At 38.1% G+C, this 13,186-nt stretch overlaps 1 protein-coding gene across 1 annotated transcript in view; it reads left to right on the top strand.

The window, feature by feature from the left end:
• DPY19L4 (dpy-19 like 4) overlaps nt 1-12,900 on the top strand; it is a 31,539-nt gene extending 18,639 nt beyond the window's left edge. Inside the window, 6 exon segments of the mRNA XM_061371054.1 lie at nt 120-240; nt 1,752-1,808; nt 4,959-5,041; nt 6,824-6,956; nt 7,382-7,540; nt 9,657-12,900. Of these exon segments, the coding sequence (XP_061227038.1) occupies nt 120-240; nt 1,752-1,808; nt 4,959-5,041; nt 6,824-6,956; nt 7,382-7,540; nt 9,657-9,821 (718 nt within the window). The 3' untranslated portion in view covers nt 9,822-12,900.
• Nucleotides 12,901-13,186: the final 286 nt, after the last annotated feature.

Here is a 13,186-nt window from a genome sequence, read left to right as displayed (position 1 = left end):
TCAGATTGCTTGAACATCCAGCCTGTGTTTGAAGTGAAAAAAACCTGAACGTTTGTATAAATAGCTTGAATACAGAGACACGTGCAGAGTCCCAGCTAAGTTATTGCAGTGTTTTTCAGAATGAAGTATTTATGGACGCCGTATGTTTGCATGCTTGCTGCATTTGGTGTGTGCTCTCCTGAACTTTGGATGACACTTTTTAAGTGGCTTCGACTGAAAGCTGTGCACCCAATATTGCTGGTGAGTTGCTGTTGCCAATGTCTTGGGAATTACAGCTAGTGAGCTTATAACTTTTCCAACCACAGCTACCTAAGACCTATAGATGAACCCAGCAAAAGAGCATGTAGTTCTGTGAGCAGTAGATCTCATATAGTCTGCTTTTCTTTGTCTTCTGTTCTTAATATCACTTCACATGTTCTCTGGTACCTGATGGCAGAGTTGTGTTCACCCTACAGTTTTTCCTCATAAGAAGCAAGGCTGTCTTCATATCTCTTTCACTTACCTGTTTAATTTCTTTTAACAAACATTTGAGATCTGTCATATTTAGTTGAGATTGGCCAAGAAAGCCAATTACTTCGTAAATTACTTCTTAGGAGTAATGTGGGAGAACAAGTACAGGTGTGCAGGCAAGCATTGATATAAGCCTTTTTTCGCTAGGAAATGAGGCAAAAAATGTGGTAGTTAGGTGTACTTAATTGCTGAGAGTAAAGCTGCTTCATAAGAACTGGTAAGTGGGATTACTTTGCATAGATTTGTTTACGTGTGGCCATTATAGAGAAGTGTTGCAATTGAAGATGAGCTTGTGCTACAGTGCAAAAAACTCCCCTACTTCCAACCCTAGCTTTATTCTTAATATGTCAACAGTTGCTTTGTGTAATTTTTAGCAGCTTTGTGAATTTGTTTTATTAATAAAATAAGGATATTACCTTAATTTTAAGAGGCTTATAGGAATACTTAAACAGAGATTCACTGTGTCACTTGTAAAAATGCCATACACTGTTATATCAGAAACATTGACAGTGTTCTTCCAATAAAGAAACAGCAATATGTCCATGTACATGGTAAACACCTTCTTCTATTACCTTATGCTTTCTGCTATATAGACCTGCTTTTTTACTGTAGTAGATACATTAATAGCGTAGTAGATACATTAATAGCTTATTAGCAAGAGAATGCCTTGTCTGCGTTCCTTACTGAACATTTCCTGCACCATGCAAGTTATTTTCTCCTTTTTGCAAAGCTGAAGAATGAGTTTCTGGGCTTTGCGTATTAATGGTGTTAATGTGAACGAAAGCATCAACAAGATCAGAGGTTTGAAATACTTGTTTTGTACTTTTATCCTTTCTCAGATTCTCTCATTGCATTAGTATGTTAGGTGTTTGCTTTCTTCTGTTCCCTACATCATGTGCATGTTGCATCATTGTTATTTGAGTAGTAATTGACTCCCCCAGTATTGATGAGCCAAAGTTACTTGGGTCATAGAATCATAGAATAGTTTTGGTTGGAAAGGACCTTAACATCATCTAGTTCCAACCCCCCTGCCATGGGCAGGGGTCAGATGAGTTCTTCCATGCTAAATTATGCAAATTGTTGTGTGTGAAGAGTTTTTTGCCTATTAGAAAACCACAGTTTCACCTGCTGTCACTCAAAGGTTTTGGCATATATGTGGCTTACTGTATGAACAAAATCAACAGATAGTTCAAGGTTGGAGAATGATGCATAATCCATTTCTTCTAACATCAATTTTCTAGGCTCTTATTCTAAGTATGGCAGTTCCCACAATAATTGGATTCAGCTTGTGGAAAGAGGTAGGAAAAGTACCTTTGTTTCTTTTTGTTTTGTATGTAGGCACACTATGAGTCAAAATGATGAGCAAATATAATGAAATATGCTTGGTGAAATGAAGTATATATATAAAAGCTGTCATCCACTGAAAGCATGTTTGGTTTTAGGTTTGGGTTTTTTTTTAAACAAAACTGTTTGCATTTTTCAGTAAGAGTTATTTGACAATTTAATTTGTTAATGATTGCTTACTGTAATTAAGTTTTTAAATTTAAATGAAGACTTTATTATATGCAGCTATTAGGCTTTGGATATATAAGCTGACTCAACAAAGAAAATACTGCCAAATAAAAACTCAGGATATTGAAAACTGTGTTGTCACAGTCTTGGTTTTAGTGAGAGGGAGTAAGGTTAGATGGAAGTAAAATTATGGGAGGCCATATACGAATAACCTCTTTGAGAAGCTCCCATCAAATTGTAATGGAGTTAAATCCTTCATGCAGAGCACTGTGTAGAGGTGTGTGTATACTACATTACAGGGAAGAAAAGCTACAGATGTTTCCATGTTCAAAATAAATACTTAGTCCTTTATTGCAAGTCACAGACACCCTGGGGAGAGGAAAGGTATTTGGAAATTATTTTTTAGACTTCTGTAAGTGCAAAATATGTGGAAAATATCCCATAAAGTGTAACGCTCTGCTGCATTGATGTAGCTTCAAAATAGTTTGGATAACTTATAGGAATTCAAATCTGAAAGCCAGTCTTGACCAACAGTATTGTAACATGTTTTGTAACATCAATGTTGTTATAAAAACTTTGGTTGCAGTTTCATCTAACTCTTTAGACATTTCTGCCAGAGCGGTAGGTATTCTTTCAAAAAAGAGCTACAATTCTTCAAAAGTGTTATGAAATCTATTGTAATAGAGGAAACTAGTTGACCAAATAATTCTGAATTAAGGCTGGGCAGGAAATGGATTGAGTGCAGTCCCAAGAAGAAGGTCTCGGGGGTGTTGGCCGACGAAAAGGTCAACATGAGCTGGCAGCATGTGATTGCAGCCCAGAAAGCCAAATGTGTCCTGGATTGCATGAAGAGGAGTGTGGCCAACAGGTCCAGGGAGGTCCTTCTCCCCCTCTGCTCTGCTGTCGTGAGACCCCACCTGCAGTCCTTCAGCTCTGGGGTGCCAACAAAAGAGGGATGTGGACCTGCTTGAGTGAGTCCAGAGAAGGACTGTGAAGGTGATCAGAGGGCTGAAGCACCTCTCTGTTGTAGTTTAAGCCCCACTGGTAACTCAGAACCACGAAGATAAGTTGAGAGAGTTGAGCTTGCTTAGCCTGCAGAAGAGGAGACTCCAGGGAGAGGTTACTGCAGGCTTCCAGTACCTATAGGAGGCCTACAAGAAATATGGAGAAGGACTTTTACAAGGACATGTAGGGATAAGACAAGGGGAAATGGCTTTAAGCTGAAAGAGGGGAGACTTAGATTAAATAGTAGGAAGAAATTATTTACTGTGAGGGGGATGAGACACTGGCACAAGTTTCCCAGAGAAGCTGTGGCTGCCCCCTGTTCAAAGCCAGATTGGATGGGGCTTTGAGCGACCTGGTCTAGTGGAACCATGGCAGGGGGTTGGGACTGGATGATCTCTAAGGTCCCTTCCAACCCAACCCATTCCGATTAATTTTTAATAAAAGCAGTGTGGGAGTTTGGACGCTAGGGGGCTTCATCTGTCGCAGGTCCAGCTTTTGCTTTTAAGCAGTGGTGAGTGCTTTGCTCTCCAGGTTCATAACTCATCCTTGAGTTTAAAAACTTTGGTTAATAGTAATGGGACAGTACAAATGCCTTGAGTCTCTTAATCTGCTATCGTGGCTATAAATGGCTCAGTATACAGCTCAGCATCTTTCTGCTTGGCCACCTTCTGACTCAGTCTGACATAGTCCATCAGCTAACTGGATTTTTCTAAGGGCTTTGATTGATGAGTGAAGCTGGTTCTCCTTGAGGTGGCAGTAGCGGTTCCTTTTTCTGTTTGTTGTTCTGGGGACAGATCAGGTCTATATGTTACAGCACTGCTACAGCTTTCAGCCCCAATACAAACATACGGCAGCTGTTCTTGTGCTACCCTAACATGGCTGGTTGTGAACTGCTGTCACTTGACAGCTGAATTGTCCAGGTAATGGGGTGGAAACCCCTCAGTTAAAAGCAGGCTCCCACTTCTGACTGTCCTCTCTGTCTGTCCCCAGGTAAGTTGTTCCTTTAGTCTGGCATAACCTGTAAACTTTATCCTTTTCAAAAAGAGCTAGTGTTCACTAGCTTTCATTTAGCATTTACAGCAGCATGAATGTGCTCCAGCTCCTTAAGGCTGACCAGCTTCTAGTCGTGCCTTCTTCAAATGTTTATCTGAAATAAGCTAAAGGAGTGGCAAAATCTCACATCTTAATGAAGGACCTGTTGTTCCTTCACCCCTCAAACCTGACAGGATGGGGAAGCCATAGTGCAGGTTTGCAATCAGGGCTGGTCTGAAGGAGTTGGCATTCTGCTTGACTTCCCAGAATCCCTTATTTTCCCCAAATGTTTTTCAAGACTATAAACTGAGATGTCCTACTTCCTACAATATACTGTACTTTTCTTTACTGGTTGAAGTAAAAGCCAGAGGAAAGCCCAGGCAGACTGCCCACCTAATGCTCTCCTACGAAATTTCTTTACTCCTGTCTTTCTTGCATAGCACCTTTCTGACAAGTCACAAGAGTCCAACCCCTCCTGCTCAAGCAAGTTTACCATGAAAATATTTATCAGCTTCTTAGTTCAGTGCCCTTACTTGTATGTATTTGTGTTTGAAAACCTGAACTATGGTTTTGATGCATTTAAGACCAGTTGAAGTTGATGGATGTTGTTGTCCTGTAGGTTTTTTTTGTTATTTTTTGCTTGGTTTGTTTACTTGATTATAAGTATTCTAATAAAATAGAGAGAGGTGAGAGCTTGGTTTAACATACTTATTTTGGAGGTGGTCTGCTGTTAGGTAAATATAAACTGTGTTTTGCAAAATATTCAAACAAAAATACCAATCAGGAGGAAAAGCTCAGATGAAACCCATTTCTGTCATGTTACTTAAGGACTTAAATAATCTAGAGAGCATCTCATTATATTAACTGTAAGTAACCAAAGATATATATGTTTCCATCAGTTTTTCCCTAGGATAATGACAGAGCTTTCAGAACTACAAGAATTCTATGATCCTGATACAGTAGAACTTATGACATGGATAAAGTAAGTTTGAAGTCCTACATTTCTGTTTTACTGCTTTACATCAGGGTATTTTAATCTCAGCATTTTGTGGAACTCCCTCTATTAATCTGAGTTTTCCCTTGCTAAGACATTCCACAATATATGAGAGGAGAAGTGTGTATTTTAGGTTTGGTATTATTCCTATGGAAAGAAATAGGAATGTATTTGTCATTGATTACAAGAGGAGAAGATCCTGAAACACCCAAGCAAATCATGTTTAATATCATTGCTAGACCTAATTTCCAAATAAAGGTGGACATCTCAGTACCTGGCTCTTTGTGTGCTACCTTTTCAGTAATTACAGGATTCATGTTGGCTCTCATGATTCATGTGATGCCAACAGGGGGCAGAAACGCTGCAGTTCTTGTGTGCATGAGCCAGTAAAATGAAATGCCTGAGTGTCACCATTTAGACTTCAGTCCAGATACATACAGTATAACATGTATGATTCAGACTTCCCCTTTGACCAGAAGGCTGGAAGTGTTCTTGCATGTCTGGCTAGGTAGGGCATGGCAAATACTGAGCTATGTTATACAGTTCATACTGAACCATATACATAGCTAATACTGAGTCAAGTTACTTTCACAGATGTGTGTTTCTTCTCATCAGAAGTTTCAGAACTGGATTCTGGTCTCATTCAATCTAACTTTGAACTATGTCATTAGGAACTGAGATCCCCTGTGTTCAGATAACTTATCTTTATTTTTATATATATATTATTTTCTGTTTCTATACAGTCTTTAATATCAACTTGTTCATCTTCAGAAAAGGAAAGGCTGGTAATTGTGGTGTTCCAGCCAGTTTCTTCTTTCTGTTAATAGTAGTGTATGTTGTTTGCCGCTGCTGTAGCTCTTGACGGCAGCAAATGGAATAATGCCAAGTACCTAATGGCTTTTACATTAGTCTGCATGCGTTACACTTCAAGCACATAATTAATCGTGGTGAATTGCATTGAGATTCACTCAGCTAAGAGAAATTTGACTATCCTTATTTGTAGCAGCTGTTCATATTTTCAATGAAAATAAAGATTTTTTATTATTATTTTTTTAAAGGATATACTTAGATATCCATATTGGAATTTTAATTGAAGGTAATCATTACAGTATATTTTCTTAAGTTTTTCTGTCTGATAATGTAAACTTATTTTGAATTTTCTCTGCAGGAAAAGTTGGCCAAAGTCTGTAATAAAGTGTGACAATGACTGTTTTCTTTCACTAAAGCAGGAGTGTGAATAATGAAAAGATTAAACCAAACCCAAGAAACAGAGTTACTGCAGACATTATTCTGTAGCATGATACTGTTTCCTCATAAGTAATGAAATATATACTCCTAGAGATCAAATGAAAGTAATCACCAATCTCTGACTTTCAAGATAACATTATGTTTCTGTTTCTACCTGCCCTCCCTCTCAGCCTGTTTTGTCACGAGTCGGCAACCATTCAGGAGAGCAATAGTTTGATGTGTTCTAGGACCACATCACCGTTCTGAATGGTGCTCTGTGGTTGCAGGGAGGGGAGGAGAATGTCCAGCCCTTGCCCCAACAGGAGGAATTCCTTGCAAACTCCATATTGCTGCAGGTCTGAGCTTTTCCTGGCAAGGAAACTACTGTCACTGCAGCATTAACATCAATTGTAATTAGACCCCCAACGATTTCTTTGTGTACTCCAATTCGTACCTTAAGAAGATTCATACAGTATAAAATTAAAACCATTTCTTTGAGAAATGCATCCTATACTCAGACGTGTGTTGATGTTGCTTTTGCAGGCGACAAGCTCCTGTGGCTGCTGTGTTTGCAGGCAGCCCACAGTTGATGGGCGTGATTAAGCTTTGTACCGGGTGGATGGTGTCAAGCTTGCCTTTGTATAATGATGATGATCTGCTGAAAAGAAATGAAAATGTAAGTATCCAATTCTATTAATGTGGCATCTCACAGGAACTGTCTTCCTTTTCATCCAAATGTAATGAGGAAAAGCATCAAATATATTGGAAGGAAGGAAGACATAGGAGTCTAGCAGACAGGGAAGGGAATATCGAGTAGATTATCAGTGCTTCAATCTGGACAGGAACAAATACCAAAATATTATTTCTGAAGACTTTTCAGGCCACTTGGAGTATATCAAATAAGAACTTGCCTTTAGCAGAGACAAATACTTCCCGTTCAGCTGGCCATTACATCACTTGTTTTGGAGATTTCAAAACTGAGCCTTTTATAGTTTGGTGTTAACATATAATTTATTATTGCAGATAAGTTACCCTTCTCCCCCAAGTATTTAATTTATCACTGATTTTTGCATTGCATGAGTATGTTTTCTTAATTTATAGATTTATCAGATCTATTCAAAGAGGTCAGCAGAGGATATTTATAAGATACTCACGTCTTACAAAGCCAATTTTCTGATTATTGAAGATTCAATTTGCAATGAAGTGGGGCCTGTAAGAGGATGTAGAGTTAAAGATCTGTTGGACATTGCTAATGGTCATGTAAGTAACAGTAAGAAAAAAAGAATATTTGAATGCACAAATAATTAATTTTGAAAGAAATGTTCCTGTAAGGCTGATCTTATTTTTCTGGTTGTAATTGACATGTAGACAAAGACTCATGAATTTTAAGTGATGAATTAAGTTTTGATTTATCTGTTTCTTACACACCTGTAACCTTATCCCATATTATTCTTTAACTGCCCTAATCCCTCCTGATACGTTAGTACCTGTGCTGCTTTTCTGCTAATCATTAAATACCATTTAACTATATATAAATATTTAAGACTGTAACACCTGAAGAGGTTATTACAAAAGGAGTAAAGCCCTGCTTCGGAGGGCATTCCTTACTAGCTTTGAAGATGAAATGTTAAAATGGATAAACTGAGTTCTTCTAAAACTGTGGCTGGGATGAAGGCCATCCTGCCATTCAATCCAGTGCAGCCTGTTTGGTACTAATGAGGTCACAAGTCTGTTTGGTCTTGCCGATAGGTTACCACCCCAACAGATAGCTTAAGCCACAGCTGCTGAAAAGATTGTTGATTGAATAAACTGCAGAGTTATTAGTATATACATGAATGCTGCTTCAGTTGCTGCCATGCTGTGTCTGTTCTGAAAGCTGATAGTGCCACTTTTGCTGCTGAAGTAGTGAATGAGATGAGATTTATAAAGTGATCTCATTGCCACTTGTTTTTCTGCTTCCTGTGAATCGAGCCAAAGTTTTGCCTTTACAAAGGCAGGAGTGGCCCTTAACTCACTTAGGGTTTGGTTGCTTATTCTCAGGTCAACAGGAGAGAGGGAGACACCAGTTGCTTCTAACACCAAAAGACAGTATCCAATGCAAAGAGTCTCTTTGATATATGCCACACACAGCACTGACAGTACACATAAACTGTTAGTATTTTTGTGTAATGAGGATTGTCAAAGTGACAAAAGGTTATCCTATCTGTAGTGGAGAGATTAAGAAAGGGAAAATAAGGTTCGTGATGAGAGTTTAATTTCCAACAGGAATAAAGCTGTGGGGTTTTTGGTTGTTTGTTCTGTTTGTGGTTTTTTTGTGGGGTTTGGCTTTTGTGGAATTTGTTGTTTGGTTGGTTGGAATTTTTTGGGGGGGAGGGGGAATAGTGGGGATCAGCAAGTTGACACAGCTTGTTCCTGAAAGTTGGCAGTGTGTTCTCTCAGAAGCTTTGAAACAAAACTCTCAGATTTGCTTACTAACAAAAATTGTTTAAGTTGTATTGAAAGATAATCAAGGCTTTCCAAACTGGTAGAGGCTAGGGCATATGTAATTGGAGACTTACTTATTTATAAGACTTATTCCCAAAGTAAGTGAGACAGTGGGCATGCTGTTATGCTGTTGACAGGTTCTGTTTTCCAAATTGCTGTGTTTAAAGAGGTAAGTATTACTTTCTAGCTTGGAAAAAATCCTATAATCCTAGTCTGGTATCTTGCTTCTGATACTGGCTGAGAGCATACGATTATTGATAGACAGATGTTTTCTAGCAGTCTGTTGCTAAAGGATTGTAGCTCATAGGACATGTCTTTGTGTTTGGTAGCCACTGATAGATTTTTCTCCATTAATTCGTCCTACCAGCTTTTCTTAAACCCGTGTAAATTTGTGCCATCAGAAGGAGTCGCAAAGGGATTTCTTTAAGAATATTGGATAGTAGATACTAAAGTGCACAAGCACTTTACTTCCAAGTCAACGGGTTGGAATTTATAGGGTGATACGTGTGTGTCTGTCTTCAGGCTTTATTAGGTATGCCAAACTTCCTTGACCTGGAAAACGTCATTAAGGGTTTCCTACCCTATATAGGGTGTATGCTATGTGCAAGTCAGGTTTGAAGCACTGGGTGAGCAGGGTGTGTGGATAATTTCAGCTGCCGTTGTTCTTTATTGTATGAATAAAGTTCATGTCTGCTATTCTGCAAAGGTATTAATTCACAAAGGCTGTTTTAGATGGTTAAGTTATTGAGGAACATGTTTTCATCATACAGCATGGAAATTAAATGTTCATCGTAAATGAAATTTACAGAATACAGGATTAAGTTAAATGTATAGTGTTATGTTCTGTAACCACTTATCTTCACTATTTTAATTAGATCTTCTTTTCTGGCAGGTGGTTTGTGAGGAAGGCGACAGCTATGCCGACTCAAAATATGGACGATTTTGTCATGAAATCAAAATGAACTATTCTCCATATGTTAATTATTTTACTCGAGTATACTGGAATAGATCCTACTTTGTATATAAAATCAACACTGTGATATCCTTCCAGTCATGAAAAAGCATGCAGGCTTCTTTCTGAGGACTGTGAATGGAATTCAGTTGGAAGAGTACCTTTTGATCAAGGGAGTTATTTTTGCAGATACATGTGCATATGTGCAGTGTATTGACAACTTTATTTTACCAAACTGGAATTCTTTGAACTGCAGATCAGCAGACACAGATATCATCCTTGAAGGAAACGGGAAAACTTGTCAATTTTACAGTCTCTGCAAAGTGTGACAGTCTTCCAGGTTTTTGCATTTTTCTTTGCATTATAAATCATCTTCATGTAAATGAGATTTCTAACTTTAGTGTTAGAGAGCTGATGTGGATAGACTTCAGTAAATGCAGAAAACTTATTTAAAGAGCTCATTTAAGATGTACAGCTTTCATTTTCTTGTAAGAAAGCAGTTGGTATCCTGATTCTTTTCAAATAAGTGTTTTGGGGTTTTTGGTTTTTCAATTCTTCCACTGTAAGCATTTCTGTGTTTATCAAACACACATTTATGCATTGTATGTGTAGCTGCCTCGTTTATATAAATCAAATAAGGAAGATTTTATTTAAACTGCACTTCCTTAGATTAAGGCACTGATCTCTACATTGTTAGAGACATGTAGAAGACATGGTGAAAGTGCTTGGACTTATACCTAGCAGTAGGAGTTGACCAGGTCAGATATTCAGTATGGAAAGAACTTGTCTTCAGGATTTTTCCATGCTTAAGTGTATATGTGTGTATGCATATGTGTGTCTCAGCAGCTATAAGAATGGGCCAGTATAGAACAGTATGCCATACTTGCTTTTAGACAAGTGTAGCAGGACAACTAGGTTTGCTACTGAGACTTCTGCCCTTCTGTTTCACCCCCTCTGCCTGCGTGCTGGTACCTCTGTGTGTGTGTGTGTGTGTGTAGGGATGGGTGATACTCATTTCATTCAACTTATTATGTTATAGCTACATAAGATATTTCCATAACTATTATTTAAAACACTATAATCACCACCATTAATACATAATGGTACAGTTTTTCATAGCTATTTTTATACCAATTATGCAACTACACTGAGATCTTTTAAAATTTGGGAAAGTACTCTGCAATCTTGCTTCCCTCTAAAATTTGTCTTCCTTATGTGAATCCCTTTGCATCTACAACTATTTTTCTTAACATATTATGTGTTCATCATGTTTCTTGCTGGCTGATATGCTTTCAAGAGAAAATGATGCTTTAATTACAACTCTGGGCCTAATCCTGGTGTTGTAAGTGGAAAATCCAGTAAAAGGTAACAGTAGCTTTGTTTACGTAGGTGTAGCTGGACAAAAAGCCAGGACGTAAGTTTTGGAAGAGGTTATTCACCTACTAGGAGTTACCTGCAGTTATGGATTCATGTAACACCTGGCCCAGAGACTAATCTGTCAGGCATGTGTGAATGTTTCTTTGGAGCCCAGATGTCTGTAGTCAAGGGCCTGGCACAGTAGGATGAACCTTCAACTGAACAATCTGCAAACTATTCTGCAAAGGAAGCTGCAAAACTATCCTTGCCACACTTGTTGGTGAAAATCAAATTCAGAGATTTTAACTCTGAAATTATTAGGAACTGCAGCATGTTGGTGATGTGGGTGATTCTTTTCTGCTCTATGCAGATGCATTTGCTTACTTTAACAGGTAGTGCTGAGATGTTTTAAGACCTGTTATCACTATTAGGGTGATTTAAAAGAAAAAGCTTTATTGTTATCAAAGTCAACATGTCTGAAATCTATTTTCTACATTTAATTATATTTTTAGGCCTCTGAGTCTTGAAAAGATCTTAAATTATGTATTTTATTGGAAACCAATGTTCAGATAAATCCACAGAATATACTGGGATAGTCACTGAGAGAGACCTTCATCAGTATAACTGAGTTACAAATTAAAAGTAAATGTCCTTTCTCGGGATGCAGTTGTGTTGAGGGCAGTTTGTATGTGTGTGTCTGGCCAAATGCAGTCTGCATTTGTTTCCTTACGCACAAGTGCATATGTTTTACTGAAGTGAACTTTTCAATTACCGTATAAGAACAGAAGGTATGGCAGGCCTACAGGAGCCTTCTCTCTATGTGCTAGTATGGAAGTAGATGTAATATTTGAAAGTAAGATTAGCATTCCTTATACAATTTAAGTTTGTTTTAATTTCTGTTACATGTCTGTGTGTCAGTCACTTGCTCGCCTGAAGTTAATCATTCATGAATACCATTTCATAACAGCAATAAGGCATTCCAGGTAGCAAACTTCAGGGTTACAACTGCTCTTGGGTGGATGAAGTCGCACAGCTGACGGCTTCATGCCTTAGACTGCCATGCCAAGATGCAATATTTAACTATCCTTGATTGCCTGTTGCTTTTAATACCGCAGTACTGTATGTATGTGTTACCCCACATAGTTTGACTGCTCACATGTAGAGCACACATGTTAAGGAAAAACCCACAAAAGAGGCCATCCGTACTTCTAAAGAAAACTACCTTGTAGCGTGTTGGCCTTTCTACACATTTAAACAAACATGTTGAACTTTATTTGAACTGTGACATAGTTTACTTGTTAGTTTTATCATAGTTTTTAAGATGTATTCTTGATACTTCAATTGATTCTGCTTTAAGAGAATCATTTAAGATTTTTACCTTGCTTTTTATATTAGAGAAAATTGTATTACAACACAGTTGGCACAGCAACCTTAAATAACAGAATTAACCTTTTATGTGGTAGAAATGCTGCTGTTGTTCCAGTAAAAAGGGCATCAATTGTAAAATAAGTGACTGGAAGAATCATATCTTACCGAGAAAGATGAGCCTGAGTTTCTTATCCAGCTATCGATTAGCAAAAGTTTTACTGTCTATTTTAATCTCCACCTTCTGTGAAAAATAAGCAGTAATTTTCATTATAACCCTCAGACGAGAACAGAGGATAATTACATCAGACTAGTACACAACCTGAGCCTGGTTTTCAGCCAGGTCTCAGGTTTAACTCCCTGGAAGGGCCGGGGGAACATTTTACATCTGTTTTGCTGTAGATGTTGCAATTCAGTTGAAACACGTGCCTTGCAAGCCTCTATTAAATGAACAGAAAGCTCCCTTTGTGTTTCTTTTTGTGAAGATTGTTGGTTTTGTTTTGATTGTTTTTCTGAATCCCTGTATTTCTGATTTCTAAAGCTTCCATTGTGTCTTAATACCCCAGTCTCTGAGGATGCTCCTGTAGTAAGAGGTGCAGCTGGGATATATGCCAGCCGTCTAACAGCTGATGTAAGAATTTGCATAGCACTTTGTGTTGCTATTTTGCTGGCTTATTTCTTCCTTCACGTTTCCAGTTTCTGATATGCTTGATCTTAGTAAAGGCAGAAAGATTACCTTGAAAAAATAA

This window comes from Neopsephotus bourkii, unplaced genomic scaffold (genome assembly GCF_033783945.1).
Source record: "Neopsephotus bourkii isolate Nb327-2 ecotype Australia unplaced genomic scaffold, CSIRO-AGI_Nbou_v1 NB_1558, whole genome shotgun sequence".
In the NCBI taxonomy this organism is placed as follows: domain Eukaryota; kingdom Metazoa; phylum Chordata; class Aves; order Psittaciformes; family Psittacidae; genus Neopsephotus; species Neopsephotus bourkii.
The sequence above is the reverse complement of the archived record's forward strand: the minus strand, read 5'-3'. Positions and strand labels throughout refer to the sequence as shown.